The sequence below is a fragment of the Leuciscus leuciscus genome (assembly GCF_965113295.1).
Source record: "Leuciscus leuciscus genome assembly, chromosome: 18".
NCBI classification, from domain to species: Eukaryota; Metazoa; Chordata; class Actinopteri; order Cypriniformes; family Leuciscidae; genus Leuciscus; species Leuciscus leuciscus.
The window spans coordinates 5,982,615-6,002,794 of record NC_138742.1 but is presented as its reverse complement, the minus strand read 5'-3'; the positions used below and the strand labels follow the sequence as shown (position 1 = coordinate 6,002,794).

At 38.3% G+C, this 20,180-nt stretch overlaps 1 protein-coding gene and 1 long non-coding RNA gene across 3 annotated transcripts in view; both read right to left on the bottom strand.

Moving 5' to 3' along the window:
- Window positions 1-1,863: 1,863 nt before the first annotated feature.
- Window positions 1,864-20,180, bottom strand: part of pfkfb2a (6-phosphofructo-2-kinase/fructose-2,6-biphosphatase 2a) — a 28,637-nt gene continuing 10,320 nt past the window's right edge. The window contains exons 8-16 of one of the 2 annotated variants that reach the window (XR_014199806.1): window positions 19,140-19,347; window positions 15,925-16,071; window positions 12,789-12,893; window positions 11,973-12,102; window positions 11,653-11,715; window positions 10,920-10,984; window positions 9,104-9,295; window positions 2,225-3,502; window positions 1,864-2,192 (exon numbers count right to left, since the gene is read on the bottom strand). Coding sequence is in view for 1 of the 2 variants with exons in the window: in XM_082145631.1 (XP_082001757.1) it covers window positions 3,458-3,502; window positions 9,104-9,295; window positions 10,920-10,984; window positions 11,653-11,715; window positions 11,973-12,102; window positions 12,789-12,893; window positions 15,925-16,071; window positions 19,140-19,347 (955 nt within the window). In the remaining variant the exon portion in view is untranslated. Of the gene's footprint in view, window positions 3,503-9,103; window positions 9,296-10,919; window positions 10,985-11,652; window positions 11,716-11,972; window positions 12,103-12,788; window positions 12,894-15,924; window positions 16,072-19,139; window positions 19,348-20,180 lie in introns of both variants that reach the window. The other variant, XM_082145631.1, reaches the window with a different exon arrangement.
- Window positions 16,213-17,661, bottom strand: LOC309481033. The gene is made up of 2 exons (XR_014199860.1): window positions 16,872-17,661; window positions 16,213-16,835 (listed from the first exon to the last, which is right to left on the bottom strand). It is a non-coding gene; the product is annotated as an uncharacterized lncRNA (long non-coding RNA).

Here is a 20,180-nt window from a genome sequence, read left to right as displayed (position 1 = left end):
TCCTTGAGACATTTTGGATTCAAAAATATCTCTGCGATAAACAAGATTGTTTATTAGCGTCATCCTTGACCGGGCAATCCTAACAGAGGCATCAAATCATCTGATATGTTTGACATGCTAAACAATGATATGGATGTTATTATTATTCTAATAGCCTCTGCAATAGTTGAGAGATCCAGTAAAACAAGCTGGTGATTTGAGGTGAGGCTGGTAAAACGAAGGTTAATTCATGAATGTACATTCAAGCAGGTCTTACGCATAACCGACACCCCACCTTGAGAAATACATAAGCGTTACATCGGCTGTGGGTGGGGCACCGTTCTAATACATGGTGATGATGTCACAGTTTCTGTTGTCCAACCTTGACGGATCTTTTCCGTCTTCAGGGTTTTGATGAATTCACTGTGGAGACAAAATGTGCAGCTTTAACTTTGATGTGTTTGGCAAATGCCACCTTGTTTTGCCTATAACATGATTGGATCAAAATTCCAGGAAATAACAAACTGGAATGATTTTCCCAAGAATTCAAAGTCCTCTAATCACTGTACTTAAGAAAAAAAAACAAAAGAAAAAACAAAACAATTATTTGACCATTTATCATATTGTTAAATATTATTTTTAACAATATTAATGCCTCACTTGCTTGATGTTATTTCAGGACAAGCTACACAAACATTCTCTAAAAAAAGGACAGCATTATGTTTATTCCAGAGCTGTGTGCATACATTTTTCCAATGTTGTGGCCCTGCTCAAGGCGATGGCACAAACCGCACCCCTTTTCCACATGGCAGACCAGTCTGAACCAGAGCTGTTTGTGCGACTGTGGACACTATGAAGGACATTAAACATAAATCATTCCAGAAATTCAATCAACCATTAACCAGAGCAAAAAGATGATTTTATATTTAAAAAAAAAAATTATGATTACTGCAATATTCCACAATTTATCATATTTAAATGAAAGAAAAATGATGATTGGCATCATTAAGAAAAATATGCAATCCATTCCAAATTATGTTTGGCACTAGTGGAATTGCATTGGCATGGTTCAAATTGTACTTATCTGACCATCATCAATTCGTAGCAGTAAATGAAGAGATGTCTTATCGATCCCAAGTTCAGTATGGAGTACCTCAAGGCTCAGTACTGGGACCGTTGCTTTTCACCCTGTACATGCTACCCTTGGGAGATATCATTAGAAAACATGATGTTCTTTTTCACTCTAATGCTGATGATAGCCCTACACTTCTTTGCAAGCTTGACGAAACTTACCAATTCACAAAACTAACAGAATGCATAGTTGATATAAAAATTGGAAGATCAGTACTTTCCTACAACTAAATTCTGTTAATCACTGGGTCAAATCCTCGGCACGTAGTAACCTAGAATAATATCGAACACTTTATGGCTTCATAATTGATTCACTTTACAGTTATTTAACCAAAATGAACCACTGAACTGATTTCAGCTGGACAATGACACTATTGTCTTTTTAAAGCTGCTTTAAAGAACTTAACTGCGTCATTGAATCATTATTTCCTGTTATCACTGTAAATCCGCTTAAAAACAATCTGTATTGTATAAAGCACAATAGAAATAATGGTGACTTTACTTGACAAAGCATGTAAACTTAATAATGCATGTATGATAACTGCAATATTGCACATTTTGATTGCTAATATATTTAAATGGCATATATATGATTGGCAGCTATTACGTGGAGCAATTTATTTATATATATTTTCACAAAAAGTATAAGAAAAAATATGTAATACAAAGCATGTACAATAAATAAAGCATATATGATTACTTTATTAAATTTTGATTGCTTATATATTTAAATGACAAAAAACAAAACAAAACTTTACTTGAATCACAGACTGGTTTATTAAATCACAAGTTTTATCAATAGATGAGCATGACATTACATAGTTAGTCACCACTGATATTGATATTGTAATGCTATCATGATGTCACAATGAAACCAGAACACAAAACTTATCTTCTGAAACATTATTACATTAAAATAAAGGACTCGGCTCTGAGGTAAATGTGCCTTTTTGGGTCCAAGAATCTTCAGTCTGTCTCAGAGATCGGCTGACTTTGATTAGTTACACTTTGGTTGCGAAGCAAAGGCACTTGCAAATCTGATAATATCCAATCATGAAAAATGAATAAGCTGCAAGAAGCAACTACAATGCAGCCACTTTGTATGACATTTGACTGATAGAACATGGTCTTTCACAGTCCATCATAACATTCAACACGTATTAAGCACTTTAAGAACATACTTCCTGCATTATAAAATTAGACATGTAAAAATCAGACCAACATGAACTCAAATTATAAAACATAACTATAAAACATTATAGTTATAAGATATTTTACAATAACTTTTAAGAACATCCTTCCAAAATATCAGAGTTTATAAATATCTGTTCATAACAAATGATAATCTAAATAACATTAAACATGAAAAGTAATATAACAGTATGGCTTGCCATATTCTCAGTAGTTTTAAATGTTCTTACAGATACATTTGTAAAACTAAAAACTCAAGATAACTATTTTCTGATTCTGTGCTTATGAAAGGACACATTTGTTCAAAACTGAATGAACGAGTATACAAGTTTTCCTTGCGTATCAGTTATGACAACTAAAACAATCTTCTTTTCTATTAAAATAACCACCCTGATGTTCCTTTCCAAATTACAGAAAGCTTGATGGGAGGAAAAACCCAGCGGAACATACATTTCACAAACCCTTCCTCATTTCACATTCATTATAAATCAATAAAACATTCTGCACAACATCAAAACCATCAAAAAGCAGAATGAGTCTATATGAGGAAATAACATCACAAACAATTAACAGCTAAAATCATGACAAATATTTACATGATTATCCAGTCCGATTTGGCCTCAATCAGTCACATAACTAAGGCATTATTAAGAAGACGGGACAAAAATATATGCTACGACAACAAAAAAAAGAGTGCTTGAACATTCGCTTCTAGATCCGTCTCAGGAAGTGCACTGTGTCTTTAAGAATTCTGATCCTGGAGAGCCAATCAGCTTGACTGGCATAAGACACGCCCACTCAATCAGTTCAACTGTGCTCTAATTGGTTCCACAAGCTGTCAATCTATTCAATAGATGTCAATACATTCAATGCCAGTGAATCTTCTTTGCCTTAATTGTTAAATATTTAAATCAATGACTCTACAATGATATTGTAGCTGTTGTTTTACCGTACTTCCAAGCGCTTGTGGACGGATGAAGGTTGAGAAGGATGGATGGATGGATGGATGGATGGATGTCACTCATGTGCGTTACATAAAGCAGTGTTTATGCTGCTGATTCTGAGTGGGCGTCAGAAACAGTTGAATCATGTCTGGAGAAAGCGTTTGAACTGGTTTAATTGGTGATGGGTGTCGCACAACTTGTGGTTTGTGTTGTCACTCTTGGATGGAGTCTGCCGGTCTGAAGCAGTTCAGGACTTCCTGTAAGACAGAAGACACAGGTTACTTTGTTGGTGTCAACACATAAATAATGCTTGAGAGACTCTCGACAACCACTTCGGACTGAAAAACACATAATATATAAAAAATATTCCTACCTATTTGTAATTATGGTGTGTGTGTGTTTGTGTTATATATACTTATATATATATATATATTAGTGGTGCCGTCTGCTGAAGAAGGAGTCCTATCGGTCCTGGCTGGCTTGTGGGACTCCTGAGGCAGCTGATGGGTACCGACGGGCCAAGCGGACTGCAGCCCGGGTGGTTGGGGAGGCAAAAACTCGGGCCTGGGAGGAGTTCGGTGAGGCCATGGAGAAGGACTATCGGTCGGCCTCGAAGAGATTCTGGCAAACCGTCCGGCGCCTCAGGAGGGGGAAGCAGTGCCCTACCAATGCTGTTTACAGTGGAGGTGGGCAGCTGTTGACCTCGACTGGGGATATCACCGGACGGTGGAAGGAATACTTCGAGGATCTCCTCAATCCCGCCGTCACGTCTTCCATTGAGGAAGCAGAGGCTGAGGACTTGGAGGCGGACTCGTCCATCACCCAAGCTGAAGTCACCGAGGTAGTCAAGAAACTCCTCGGTGGCAAGGCGCCGGGGGTGGATGAGATCCGCCCTGAGTACCTCAAGTCTCTGGATGTTGTGGGGCTGTCTTGGCTGACACGCCTCTGCAGCATCGCGTGGCGGTCGGGGACAGTGCCTTTGGACTGGCAGACCGGGGTGGTGGTCCCTCTTTTTAAGAAGGGGGACCGGAGGGTGTGCTCCAACTATAGGGGGATCACACTTCTCAGCCTCCCCGGGAAAGTCTATTCCAGGGTACTGGAGAGGAGAATCCGGCCGATGGTAGAACCTCGGATTCAGGAGGAACAGTGTGGTTTTCGTCCTGGTCGTGGAACACTGGACCAGCTCTATACCCTCTACAGGGTGCTGGAGGGTTCATGGGAGTTTGCCCAACCAATCCACATGTGCTTTGTGGATTTGGAGAAGGCATTCGACTGTGTCCCTCGCGGCATCTTGTGGAGGGTGCTCTGGGAGTATGGGGTTCGGGGCCCTTTGCTAAGGGCTACCCGGTCCCTGTACGACCGGAGCAGGAGCTTGGTTCGCATTGCCGGCAATAAGTCAGACTTGTTCCCGGTGCATGTTGGACTCCGGCAGGGCTGCCCTTTGTCGCCGGTTCTGTTCATAACTTTTATGGACAGAATTTCTAGGCGCAGCCAGGGGCCGGAGGGGGTCAGGTTTGGGGACCACACAATTTCATCTCTGCTCTTTGCGGATGATGTTGTCGTGTTGGCCCCATCAGACCAGGACCTTCAGCATGCACTGGGACGGTTTGCAGCCGAGTGTGAAGCGGCTGGGATGAGAATCAGCACCTCCAAATCCGAGGCCATGGTTCTCAGTCGGAAAAGGGTGGTTTGCCCGCTTCAGGTTGGTGGAGAGTTCCTGCCTCAAGTGGAGGAGTTCAAGTATCTTGGGGTCTTGTTCACGAGTGAGGGAAGGATGGAACGGGAGATTGACAGACGGATCGGTGCAGCTTCTGCAGTAATGCGGTCGCTGTACCGGTCTGTCGTGGTGAAGAAGGAGCTGAGCCGTAAGGCGAAGCTCTCGATTTACCGGTCAATCTACGTTCCTACTCTCACCTATGGTCATGAGCTGTGGGTTATGACCGAAAGGACAAGATCCCGGATACAGGCGGCCGAAATGAGCTTTCTCCGCAGGGTGGCTGGGCGATCCCTTAGAGATAGGGTGAGAAGCTCAGTCACTCGGGAGGAGCTCAGAGTAGAGCCGCTGCTCCTCCACATCGAGAGGGGCCAGCTGAGGTGGCTCGGGCATCTTTTCCGGATGCCTCCTGGACGCCTTCCCGGGAAGGTGTTCCGGGCATGTCCCACCGGGAAGAGACCCCGGGGAAGACCTAGGACACGCTGGAGGGACTATGTCTCCCGGCTGGCCTGGGAACGCCTCGGGGTCCCCCCGGAAGAGCTGGAGGAAGTGTCTAGGGAGAGGGAAGTCTGGGCATCCCTGCTTAGACTGCTGCCCCCGCGACCCGGCCCCGGATAAGCGGAAGAAGATGGATGGATGGATATATTAGTGGTGGGCCGTTATCGGCGTTAACGTGCTGCGTTAACGCGAGACTCTTATCGCGCGATATCGCCGTTAATCTATTCTCCAAGTTGGGTTGGGAGATGGCTCTATATACTACACAAGCTATGATGACGCAATCTACCCGCGGCCGCGAGGTAAACCCGGCTGCAACGCATATTCGTCGTCATCTTAAGTAAACACGGCTGAACGTGAAAGCTGGTGAAAAAGATCGGTGCAACATCCATTATTTGGACTTGGTTCGGGTTTAAGCCGTCAGACGAGCAGCAGCAATACAGAGTGTGTGGGGTAACAGTTCGGTAAGTTAACACACGACTAATCTAACACAGTCTCACCCCAAAACGTCATATACTGACGCGTCTTGACCATGCGTCAACATACGACGAAAACTAAGGGTACCCCCTAACGTCCATGTGTGACGATTCGGGTTATGGGTAGGTTTAGGTATGCGTTATGGTACCGCTAGGAGGCGCTGCTGGTGCGCTTCTGTCTGCGTCTCATATTGACGTTAAAGGGGTACCCTTTTCGTCGTATGTTGACGCATGGTCAAGACGCGTCAGTATAGGACGTTTTGGGGTGATACCGGGCTGACTAATCCGTTCTACCACCTCAAATTCAAAACGAAACATGATATCACTGAATACCAGCGCGCGCGTATTATTCCCATTCCAATATATCTTAGTGGTGTAGCACATAATCTCGATTTTAAGAATCATTGTTGTGTTTCTTTTTAACTGAAAAGACATCAGTTAGACAATATTCTAATTTTAAATTTGGGGTTTCATAAGCTCCAAGCCATAATAAACATTAGACCTGCTTAAGTCTCTGCAGCTAGTGTACTTAAATTTTATTTATCTGCAAAATGATGTTGTATACTTACAGTTTTGCACAATATATGTTCTCAAAACTAAATACACCCTTTTAAAAAAAAAACATTTAGCAGTTGTTTAGCATGGGTCTGTGTAATCTGTTCTGAAATGGTTTTATTATAATATACTGTATATCGTTATCACAAGAGGCTGCAATGTATATCACAATATAGATTTTAGGCCATATCGCCCATCCCTAATTGATAGCCTATAGTAGTTGATAATAACATAGGCCTACCTAATGTTGTCTACGGACGGTAACAGTACAGTAGTAACCTTTTACAGTCTATGAGTAGAACAGCTTTCTCAAGCAGTTTGTGATGCATTTTGGAAACAGGAGATGAGCCCCTGGTCTAATGCGCCACCTGGCTTGAGAAACCCGTTCTCAAAGACTTACTTTTATAGTCATTATTTGGGTAGCACACATATTCTGAATGCCTTCGGCAGAATTCAAATGAGCCATTTTAATCTAGATTAATCTAGATTAATTTCAAAATTAATCTAGATTAAAAAAAATTATCTATGCCCACCTCTAATATATATATATATATATATATATATATGTGTGTGTGTATGTGTGTGTGCGTGCGTGTGTGTGTGTGTGTGTGTATATGTGCGTGCGTGTGTGTGTGTGTGTGTGTGTGTATGTGCGTGCGTGTGCGTGTGTGTGCATATATATATATATATATATGTAACACAACTTCTGTATACATACATACAGTCAGGTCCATAAATATTGGGACATCGACACAATTCTAATCTTTTTGGCTCTATACACCACCACAATGGATTTGACAATGGTATTTACATCCAAATCAGGTGAACGGTGTAGGAATTACAACAGTTTGTGTATGTGCCTCCCACTTTTTAAGGGACCAAAAGTAATGGGACAGATTAACAATCATAAATCAAACTTTCACTTTTTAATACTTGGTTGCAAATCCTTTGCAGTCAATTACAGCCTGAAGTGTGGAACGCATAGAGATCACCAGATGCTGGGTTTCATCCCTGGTGATGCTCTGCCAGGCCTCTACTGCAACTGTCTTCAGTTCCTGCTTGTTCTTGGGGCATTTTCCCTTCAGTAAGTGAAATACATGCTCAGTCGGATTCAGGTCAGGTGACTGACTTGGCCATTGCATAACATTCCACTTTTTTCCCTTCAAAAAAAACCCTCTTTGGTTGCTTTCGCAGTATGCTTCGGGTCATTGTCCATCTGCACTGTGAAGCGCCGTCCAATGAGTTCTGAAGCATTTGGCTGAATATGAGCAGATAATATTGCCCGAAACTGCTTTTGTCAGCAGTCACATCATCAATAAATACAAGAGAACCAGTTCCATTGGCAGCCATACATGCCCACGCCATGACACTACCACCACCATGCTTCACTGATGAGGTGGTTATGCTTTGGATCATGAGCAGTTCCTTTCCTTCTCCATACTCTTCTCTTCCCATCACTCTGGTACAAGTTGATCTTTGTCTCATCTGTCCATAGGATGTTGTTCCAGAACTGTGAAGGCTTTTTTAGATGTTGTTTGGCAAACTCTAATCTGGCCTTCCTGTTTTTGAGGCTCACCAATGGTTTACATCTTGTGGTGAACCCTCTGTATTAGTCTTGATTGTTGACTTTGACACACATACACCTACCTCCTGGAGAGTGTTCTTGATCTGGCCAATTGTTGTGAAGGGTGTTTTCTTCACCAGGGAAAGAATTCTTCGGTCATCCACCACAGTTGTTTTCCGTGGTCTTCCGGGTCTTCTGGTGTTGCTGAGCTCACCAGTGCGTTCTTTCTTTTTAAGAATGTTCCATACAGTTGATTTGGCCACACCTGATGTTTCTGCTCTCTCTCTGATGGGTTTGTTTGGTTTTTTCAGCCTAATGATGGCTTGCTTCACTGATAGTGACAGCTCTTTGGATCTCATATTGAGAGTTGACAGCAACAGATTCCAAATGCAAATAGCACACTTGAAATGAACTCTGGACCTTTTATCTGCTCCTTGTAAATGGGATAATGAGGGAATAACACACACCTGGCCATGGAACAGCTGAGCTGTTGTCCCATTACTTTTGGTCCCTTAAAAAGTGGGAGGCACATACACAAACTGTTGTATGAGGCACATACATATACACACATACACATACACACACACGCACACATACACACAATATGTATTATGCATACATACATAATAATGCCTACTATTTGACAGTAGGCAGCTCAACTGGTTTTGAGAGATTTATATGATTTATCCATCAGTTTCCACAAAAATATTCAGCATCACAACTGTAAAGTGATATTTTTGTGGAAACAGTGATACTTTTATTTTTTCAGAATTCTTGATGAATTGAAACTTCAAAAGTTCATTTATTTGAAATAGATTTTTTGTAACATTATAAATGTCTTTACTGTCACTTTTTATCAATTTAATACCTTGCTGAATAAAAATATTAAGCAGCACAACTGTTTTCAACACTGAAATTACTCAGAAATGTTTCTTGATCAGAAATCATCATATTAGAATGCTTTCTGAAGGATCACGTGACACTGAAGACTGGAGTAATGCTACAGCTTTGATGACAGGGATAAATCACATTTTAACATCTAATTAAACAGAACCTGGCTCTCGTTCAGTTCCTCGTTCTCCTGCGCCTGAGGGAGTCGAGAGGAGGGAACGGCAGGAATGCTGGTTATCCGAGGTGGGTTGCCGACGCTGAAGAGACGAGGTCGCTTGACTTGATCCTGACTAGACAGTGGTGTAAAGCTGTTTCTCCTCAGCAGAGTGGGCGGCAGTTCTCGTCTGGTGCTTCCCTGATAACACACACAGAGTAGGAATTACGTGTGTGGGTGACACTGTGACAAAGGCGTGTTTATAAAGGGCTATAATGAGTCAAGGCTTCTCACACCCAAATGTGATCCTAGAATTAAACAGGCTGTTCCTGCTATTGTACCTCTTAGACTTTTTAATATGTAAATGACATCTGTTGTGATTGGCTAACAGTTTTGCATGAGAAATGAAGGTGTTGATGTGTAAATGTGGGCGGTCATATAATAATGTACTTAATTAGACATTTTTGAAGCTTAGTTCCTATTAGTGTCTCACAAAAAAATGTCTGGGACATATTGCACAAAAATCAAAAGAATTAATAAATTATATTTGGGTTGAAGAAAACCAAGATTATTTTCTGTATTATTAAGATTTAAGCACTACTATCAACAACTATCTATGTACAGAATTTTATTTATGCTTATTTAAAATAAATAAATCATTAAACCATTAAATAATTCAATTAAAAATAAATAGCAAATAAAATGGTACAAAAAAATATATAAATATGCCAATTTTTAATGTTTATTATTTAATTTAAATGTTATTAATAGTTATTTTAGTAATGAAAAATAAATCAAATATAAAATAATGCATTGATTTAAATAAACAAATATATATATTTGTTTATTTAAATCAATGCATTATTTTATATTTGATTTATTTTTCATGCATATTCATCATACATATTTTAAATTTTAATTATTATTTCTTATTTAATATATGTGATATGAACTATTAATTTTAGTAATAGTTATTTTAACAGAAAAAAGGTAGATCAAATATTTAAAATGTAAATAATGTGATTTTATTGATTTAAATAAATAAATGAATGAATGAATTAAAGTCCTCATATCCAGACAGTACGCTTTTCCTCTCGACTATAAATCCTCTGGGTGGATTGGAGAATGTCACAGTATGTCAACATATTACATCCAACTGAGGTCAAATGTTTTTTTATGATATCGGCCCTTTAAAATCAAATGAAATGAAAGCTCAGACTGAGGGAACTCCCTATGTGTCGTCTGTACCGGACACTGCCGCCCATAATCATATGCTAATCTCATCCACAACCAAGCAATTAAAGTAAAGAACAAAAACAAGCCAGAAACTCTGAGAATCTCAGTGCTGTAGTGACTCTCTCACCGCAGACCTGTGGTGTGTGTGTGTGTGTGTGTCAGTGGCAAACTCACACCTCCAGACTTACACTGCACAAACAGACCACACTTTATGAGCTAACTCTGTGGACAGTCAGCCTTTAGTTCTCCGTTAGAGGAACATGACAAGAGTTCAAGAGGTTATTCTTGCTCGAGGGCTTTCAGCTGATTCACTGAAGCTGTATTTGTGTTGGGTAGACCGCTCGATCATAGATGCATATGATTCTAAAAATATCACTGCAAAATAAGCATGCAGAATCATTCACCACAACTAAAAAAAGAAAAAAAAAATGCTTATGAAATGATGGTAAAAACCAAACGATGTCCAGAAAATAAAAAATAAATTTCCCTGAAGATGAGAAACAGTGTGTTAGTAAATGGTTGTTAGTAATAACAGTGAGGCTGCTTTAGCAAACTCCCTAAACATCAGGTAAATGTTATGTTTGCTTACGAGTGGTCTGTCCCGGTGTGTGTTCACAGCTTCGACTTTCAGGTCAAACTTGTCAACTTTACAGCCTGAAACAGGAAAACACAAACACAACAATATTGAAAATGATCAGAATTTATATCTTTATATAGAAACAGTATTTATATCTCACTTAAATAAAAAAAATAAAAAATACTATAAAAACGTTATATATGCCAATTTATGCCAATTACATGCCAATTTTTAACAGTGTTTCAATTAATATTTAATTAATTTAAATTTGATTAATTGTTATTTTAATTAAACAATTTAAATAAAATAAATAATAATTTAATAGCATTTAAATAAATAAACATAAATAAAGTGTGTGTATATATATATATATATATATATATATATATATATATTTACATATTCATACATTTTTTAATAATATTTACAATGAAACAATTTAAATCAAACATTTGATACAAATTTGACAAAATAAAAATGTAAAAGTATTCAAACAATAATAAACATTTACACACACACACACACACACACACAAATATATACACATACATACATATTGTTTATATATTTTTAAATTATTTATTATATAATTTTTTTAACATTATTAATGTTTTCAATAGTTCTTTTAATATGAAAGCAATTTAAATAAAATATTTGAAATGCAAATAATATTTAAATATTTTATATAATATATATTAAAAAAACATTTGTTTTTAGGACTAGGTGAATGAAAATCAGCACATACCATAAGCCACTGGTGTCAGCTTCATGACCGCATGGAGGGGGCACTTCAGATACGGCAGATCATCTGCACAATACAAGCACATTAAAATATGAGAAGATCTGCTGATTTTAAACACATAATTGAGTCAAACATGTCATGAATGGAAGGGTTTCGCTCAGGGAAAATCCTCAACTTCATCCCGTAGTGTTTGTCACAGGATCACTTCTGTGGAAGCTTGAACATCAGCACTCAGAAACCCACATACTCGTGTCTCTCATTATCTGATTGAAGTCATAAGAGGCCTGCTATGATTTGAGTGTGTGTGTGTGTGTGAGACGCACCAGCGCTCTTGTCCAGGAAGTAGGCGAGGAGGCAGCGCATGACAGCCTGGTGGCAGATGACCAGAACATTGCCTTGTCTCTCCAGCTCCATGATAACCGGTTCCAACCGCTGCACCAGGTCCTGGTAGGACTACGGCAAGAGAAGAGGGACACGAAGGGCTTAATTACAGCTGACTCTCCATGTTAGACAGGAGAAAGTATTGTAAGATTTAAAACAAACTGCACACTTCAGCTTAAAGTTCATTAAATTGATCAAAAGTGACAGTAAAGACATTAATAATGTTACAAAAGATTATAATTTCAAATAAATTGTGTTTTTTCGAACTTTCTATTGCTTTGATCACAGGAATAAATTACATTTGAACCTACTGTATATTCACATAGAAAACAGTTCTTATGAACTGTAATATTTCACAATGTTACTGTATTTATTTATTTTTTTTTTAGCCTTGGGGAGCAAAAGAGACTCTTTAAAAAAAAAAAAAAAAAAAAAAAACCTTACCAGCCCCAAACTTTTGAACAGGAAGTGCATAATATTTCAATACATCACTATATCACAATATATCATTCAATATATCACGGAAAGATGTCCGAAGTGGGAGCGAATCATTCTTTTTGTCTTAATAATTAATTTGGTGAATGACAAATAGCATTTAACTGGAAAGGTCATGCAATGTCCTTTTGGGGGAAATGTTCTAGGATTACTCACTCTTTGTAAATTTCATAAAATAATAAAGAAAATTAAACGTGAAATTTAAAAACTGGAATGGTATTTTCCTGTAAAATCTTCAAAAATCATTTTTACAGTGCACATACCTCTCCTCCTGGGTATCTGTAATGGTACTTGTCCTGGTCTCTGAGAGAATATTCATCCGGATACGTTTCTTCTATCTTTTCATATGTCATTTCCTCACAAATGCCCTGATACAGAAAAAGAAGCACAAACATTTCTCCATCATCAACTCAGATCTGTTGCAATAACGTGATTTCGTTTTCACTTTTGCAATTAAAAACTGTGGGTAGGATTCTTACTAAAAGTGTATGTGTGCCCGAAAGCCAAAAATGGCGTACGCAAAAATATTCTGACTTATAAAAGCGTTCGTACGCCAGAACCTGTGCAGAATTCCCTTTATAAATCCCAGTCAGCGGAAGATTGTGTTCACATGCGTCTCCTCCCCAAAATAACCATATATGGAGCTGACAACGCCTAGTTTTACTATGCATATCATCATCTGCATATCATTTTACATATGCATATTCATCCACGTGATACCATGTTTAACGGTACAAGACATTAGCAAAATATGAGATACGGATGTGCCGTCACATTACATTGCTAAAAATCATTTAGTAGCCAATCCTCGCCTTGTTTTTGAATAAATAAATCAAATAATATAAAATACATTTCAGAGGAAGTTTTTCCTCAATATTTTCCACTTGCCAAATAGTAATTTTAATTGATTTATATTTTTAAATGGAAACAGATTGGCCTTATAGTGAATTATTGATCATTATTTGGGCGGAAATATTTCCTCAAACCATGAGTTCTGCTATTATCATGCGCTAAGCAATCCTCGCTTCCCATTACAGCAGTGGTTCTCAAAGTGTGGGGCGTGCCCCACTGGTGGGGAATAGAGACGTGACAGGTGGGGCGCGCCAAACGGGAGGAAATTTTCCTTTTTAAATCAAGTCAAGTCAAGTTTATTTGTATAGCGCTTTTCACAATACAGATTGTATCAAAGCAGCTTCACAGTATTAAATTAAAATAATACAACAAAGTTTGTTTCAAGAGGAATTTATTGATTGATAAAATTAAATTAAATATTCCCAAAATATCCCCAACTGAGCAAGCCAAAGGCAACAGTGGCAAGGAACCGAAAAACTCCATCAAGTGACCTAATGGTGTCCTAAAACTCCATCAAGTGACCAAATGGAGAAAAAAAAAAACCTTGGGAGAACCCAGGCTCAGTCGGGGGCCAGTTCTCCTCTGGCATTTATGAGCTAGAGGCCGGATTGTAGTTTGAACTGTAGGATTATATGAATGCCTGGCTGAAGAGATGCGACTTTAATCTAGTTTTAAACTGGGAGAGCGAGTCTGAGGAACGAACAGTATCAGGAAGACTATTCCAGAGTTTTGGAGCCAAATGTGAAAAAGCTCTCCCTCCTTTGGTGGTTCTGGATATCCTAGGTATGACCAAAAGCCTTGAATTTAGTGATCTTAAAGAGCGCGATGGATTATAGGGTGATAGAAGATCCGTTAAATAGACTGGAGCTAAGCCGTTTAGGGCTTTGTAAGTCAGTAGCAATACCTTGTAATTAATACGGAGCTTTATAGGTAACCAATGCAGTGATGATAAAATCGGTGTTATATGATCATATTTTCTTGATCTCGTAAGAACTCTAGCGGCGGCATTTTGGACTAACTGTAGCTTGTTTATTGAGGATGCAGGACAACCAGCTAATAAAGCATTACAGTAATTTTATGCCTTTATATCTTTATCCAGACATCCCAACTGTCCCGGAAGTTCCGGGAGTCTCCCACATATTGATAGCGTCTCCTTGACGCCCGCAAATGAGATCCAATCTCCCGGAATCGCGCACAAGAGAGTGACTGCGCGCGCATGTGTGTGTGTGTGTGTGTGTTTGTGTGACTATAAAGGCATATTGATATTAGCGGAACAAACTTTCGCGCCCATAGATATATGTGTAGCTATATCTATGTTTCGTGCCGATGGGTAGCAGGCTAGTGTGGGCAATAAATAAATTGTGCAATGCAAAACAGGCTCATTGCAGCACTAATGTCTTGCCAAATGGATTTATCTTCTTCTCTTTTTTAACAGATTGCAAAGTGGCACTTTTATTGCTTTTCTATTTTTGAACTTGATACAAATTTTGACACCGCTGCACTTTTATTTTCTCTATTTTTGAATTTCATGCAAATTATGACACAGCTGCACTTTTATTTTCTCTATTTTTGAATTTCATGCAAATTATGACACAGCTGCACTTTTATTTTATTTATAATGCTGTTAAATTGCTGTTAAATAATAACTTGCTGTTATTTGATGTAGATAGTTAGTTTGTATTTAGATATAACTTGTTACTATATTGATACTACTTGTTAATTCAATAAATTTGAACATTTTATTTCTTTAGCATTTTGGGGCGATGGGGGGCAGGTGGGGCTTGAAAATTCCCCCTTAAATTACATGAAATCATTACTGAGAAGTTACAACATTTTTTATATTCTAATAAATAGATATATTTGAAGTGGATGTGATGCTTTTGAACACTATTCCTGTAATGCAGTGGTTCTCAAAATTTTTCGGTAATTCCCCACTTTGAATTCCCCCACTATTTATTAGAATATAAAAAATGTTGTAACTTCTCAGTAATGATTTCATGTAATTTAAGTGCTTACCTCCATTATTGAGGATGGTATATTTAATCTAAATGTGTATATCAGATGTAAAACATAGTTTAAATCATTATTTTATTTATTTAAACTGATACTGTGAACATGCACTGTATTTATGATTAGGATTTAAAGTGGTTTTCCTTCATCTACCGTCAGTCCCTCAGCTCACCATCGGTGTCGCCAAACTGCTCCGTCTCCAACACGTTCGTACGCATGGCTCAGAGTTTGCGTGCAGATGTGCAAATTTTCCCGTCAAGTTTGTTTCTATAAATCACAGCTTATGCGTCGGAACTCTTTCAGGGCCTGTTTTGTGCGACGCAATGGTTATAAATAAGACTTTTATTGCAATCATGACACAGCCGAATTAGTTATGGTGTGGTGAATGAGTTAAATATGATACATCTGACTCAAATAGACTAATTGCATGTTCACAGAAAACACCTGTGTTTTATCAGGGTAGATAATGAACAACAGCCGGGTGTTAATATGAAGACCATTAAACTCCTCTAATAAACCCAGCGGTGCGTAACTCACGGCGTCGATCTCGTTGAGTATTTTCCACTGCTCGTACGGGACGCCCAACTCCTCCGCCGTCTGGATGGTGCGTCTGAGCTGACTGGTCCACACCTTCAGGTCTGGGATCTTCTGGTTTTCCAGGAACCCACGCAGGGCTTTAGAAAACTAACACAGAGCGGGAAACACGTTAACAAGCCTCCAAACATTTCTCCCAGAGCATGCTGGGAATCGACACAGGGTAACTCTAGGGTATTTGCAGATTTTGAAAAAAAATCACATTTAAAAGGGATCTTTTGTGCTTTCTGACATGTTCTTCTTTCTTTAGTGTGTAATGTTGCTGTTTGAGCATGAAAAAGCTCTGCAAAGTTACAAAGTTCTTCTCTATATCAGTGTCAGTGTTTCTGAACGCCCTGAAACGCCTCCATTGTAGTCTTGAGTTTCTTCCGGGAACGAACACGTCACAATATTCCTCATTTAAATAATTAATATGCAGAATAAAGGGGCGGGGCCTGGTTGAGTTAGTTAGTTACCGTTTTAGCGAGGAAACGAGGCCAACCGTATGATGTCACCTCTCCGTACACTCCCTCCATGCAAAGAACCGAAACACATATATCTCCACCTCCTAATCTGAATCAGGTGTTCCTCATCTGCAAGCATTCACAGTAGTGTTGTCAAAAGACCCGGTACTTCGGTACCAAGTCGGTACTCATTTTTTTTTAAACGTCACGGTACCAGGTTTTCTCAAACCCGGTACTTGATGCGCGTGCATGCCCGAAGCGCGTGCAGTTGCGTCCTCTTCATAAAAGCGCTGATGGCGATCGGCGGTGCTGCTGCTGGTGTGGTGCTGATGTTTTTGCGCGTGCAGATACCAGATACGTTATTTCAAATGGCGCGCGGCAAGCGCGCTCATAATAGAAGCGGCGCGCTCGCTTTTCCATGTGCGTTCATGGATGCATAGCAACGACAGACCCCACGGGAGTACAAACGCTTGTGCGAACTGCGCTCTCCATGACGACGAGGAAGTGTGACATAGGTCTATTAATTGATTTCTAGCCCTTGCATTAGCTTTACTACTAGATATATTTATGGAGATGAGAAATAAAAAGCCGTCATTAATATCAGTCCGTCAGAAAAGCAGTTCTAGTCTTATTCTTGGCTGGATAACTCTTAGCAGGTTTAAAAAGCCCTTTTAAAGTTAAATATGAATACAGTTTTGGATTAAATAAAAGTATAGTCAAGTCAAATAAAACATATCTCCTGTATAGTTTGGTAATGCTACAATAAGATACCATTCATTAACATCACTTAATGCGTTATCTAACATAACACATCGAGTGAACAATATATTTTTACAACATTAATTAATGTTTGTGAATGTTATTTAATACAAAACACTTGATTGGTCATGTTTGTTCACTTCATTCATTGTGCATTAAATAATGTTAACAGAAATAATGTTAACTTTTGATTTTAAAAATGTATTTTTAAATCAACCCCTAAAGGAGAATAATTGCGACAGTATAACTATTGTTTTTTTTTTGTTAGGTCATTTTATCTAATGTTATCTAACAAATGGAATCTTATTGTAAAGTGTTTTTAATACTACAGTTTCCATCTTTGTGATATACACTTTAATATAATTATGTAAATTTAATCTAAATTAAGCTTTGGTACCGAAATTGGTACCGAGAACCGTGGATTTTCACTGGTATCGGTACCGAATACTGAAATTTTGGTACCGTGACAACACTAATTCACAGTGCTTGACCAATCACAACACACTGATCCAGCCGACCAATCAGAGCACAGTGTGCTTTTCAGAAGGAGGGGCTTCATAGAGACAGGAACTAAACAGAGTGTTACTGACAGACTGGGAAGAGAGGAGATGCGACAATGGAGAATATGGGGAAAATAATCAACATTCGAGCAGGAAAACCTGTTCTAGAAGAGCCCAAAAACAACATCAAGACTTTGTAAAAGGGCATACTATATCCCATTTAATCTTTAACTTTAAATCCCTCTTTCAGCAACATCTCTTCTCTTCTCTGATGACGAGGGCGGGGCAACCTGTCACTCACATGAGATCCACCAATCGCAAACCACAACCATCCAATCAGTTCCACAAGCCCCGCCTTGTTCGAGAAGCTGTTTCACTCGGATATACGTCACAATAGAGAAGAAAAGACGATCACAACTTCTGTTTCATGTCGACTTTAAAATACCCAAAACATGTGATAAGTATATAATATGGTACTTTTAATAATAAACAAAAAAAAATCTCATATTGAAATGTCTGCTTAACTACTTCCAGCTGCTCATTCAAAAAGATGAGATTAAATATGCACTTACAATCATCTACGACATATTACAATATCAAAACCATAAAGTAAACATTGTCATAATTCATCAAGAGTAGTTCATTAAAGTCAACAAAACTGACAATTAGAGATGCACGATATACGGGCCACCATATCGGTATCGGCCGATATACGTTCATTTTTAATGTTATCGTTATTGGCCTGATTCGAATATTTAGCTGATATATTAAAGCCAATAAATAATGTATTATTTCCTTCAGCTGAGACGCTTCAGATGCGCACTGTTCTTCATGATGCTTTTGAATTGCTTAAAATATGATGGAATCACTTCAAAAAGGAAAATACTGTAAAGTACAACATAAGTCTGTCATATAGGCTACGTAAAATTATAATGAGAACATCATAACTGTGTGCTTGAGACATGGATTTTAATGGTGAGACTTTGTTTTTGTAATCAGGCTCTCAAAAAATTTATAAAAATTTGGATTTAGATTTATCGGCCAATATATCGGTTATCGGCTTGCAAGTATAAAGAATTATTGGTTTCAGCCAAAATCAGTGCATGCCTATTGACAATTCTTATTTTATTATGGAATATTGCAGATTTTATTATAATAAAAGATTCATCCATATTTTCACTTCGAACGTGCACTGCTCATGTATTTAAATCAATCCTCATCTTTTGAAGTTTAATAAATCCTAAAGTTAAAATAAAATAAATCCTGTTTTTCAATCCCCAAATTTTGAACCTCTTAAATGGTATATTTTCATTTGAAGGCTTTTTAACCTCACAATACAGTAATTATCAAATGCACACATTGTAAATAACTCTCAGGTTTGATGCATAACAAAACAAGCATGCTTTAAGTGAGCTGTATTCCACTCATCCATCCGTGCAGTGATTGAAAGGAATACCTCTTTTCCTCTGGAGGAGAGCTCAGAGTCTCCGCCGATGCAGCGCTGGACGTTGTGTTGGCTCTCGCCGTGCCGGCAGAGGTAGATGGAGTGTTTCTGAACGTGAATGTTCATCAGGTAGTAGACGATCTTACTCTGGATATAATCCTGAACTCTGTTCACCAGGAAGCGCTGGCCGACGTTAATCACCTGGATGAAGGACAGGTCCCTGAAACAGCCAGAGAAAGATCCGTTAAACACACCATAATGTGCAAACTGTTAAATATGTGGCTGTTTGTGGCCTAATGATTTAGGGATTTACACAGAAAGAGAGTTACTATAAATCACAGTTATGTCTTATACAGTTTCTGCATTTAATTATCTACAAGACGAGCCGAATAAAAAACAATCAATGTTATATAATCTTAAGATCAACGGTTACACTTTATTTTAAGGTGTCGTTGTTACAGTGTAATTATATTTTTAAGTTCTGAGTAATATTAAGCAACTACATGTACTTACTATAGGATTAGGGTTGGGATGAGGGTTAGTTACATGTAATTATGCATAATTTACTGTTACATATGTAACAAGGACACTGTAAAATAAAGTGTTACAAGATCAACTTGTACTTAATTAGCTTATCTTAACAACAATCCCTTCTCTTGTTGATAAAGTAGCCTATTCGTGTTTATGAGAAATCTGTACACTACAATTAATAAAAGAGTAAAAAGAGTTGTTTAGTTAAAAATAGGTTATACTATTGATTAATTCATTTGTAAGTCATGGATATAAGCTTCTGCTACAGTAACTGTATAAACACAAAAATGCTGGACTAAAGGCCCGTTTACACCATAGACGATAACTATAATGATAAAGATATAGTTTTATAAAATAAAAATAAAATGACATATACAAGAATAGCAGAGTCCAGACCACAACTATAATGATAACGTCACAGAGGAACGATGTCACTGGAATCACTTTCTCAAAGATTTCTCCCACTAATGAACAATAAAAACATCGACAGCCAATCAGAATCCATCCTGCTGTAATAAGCTC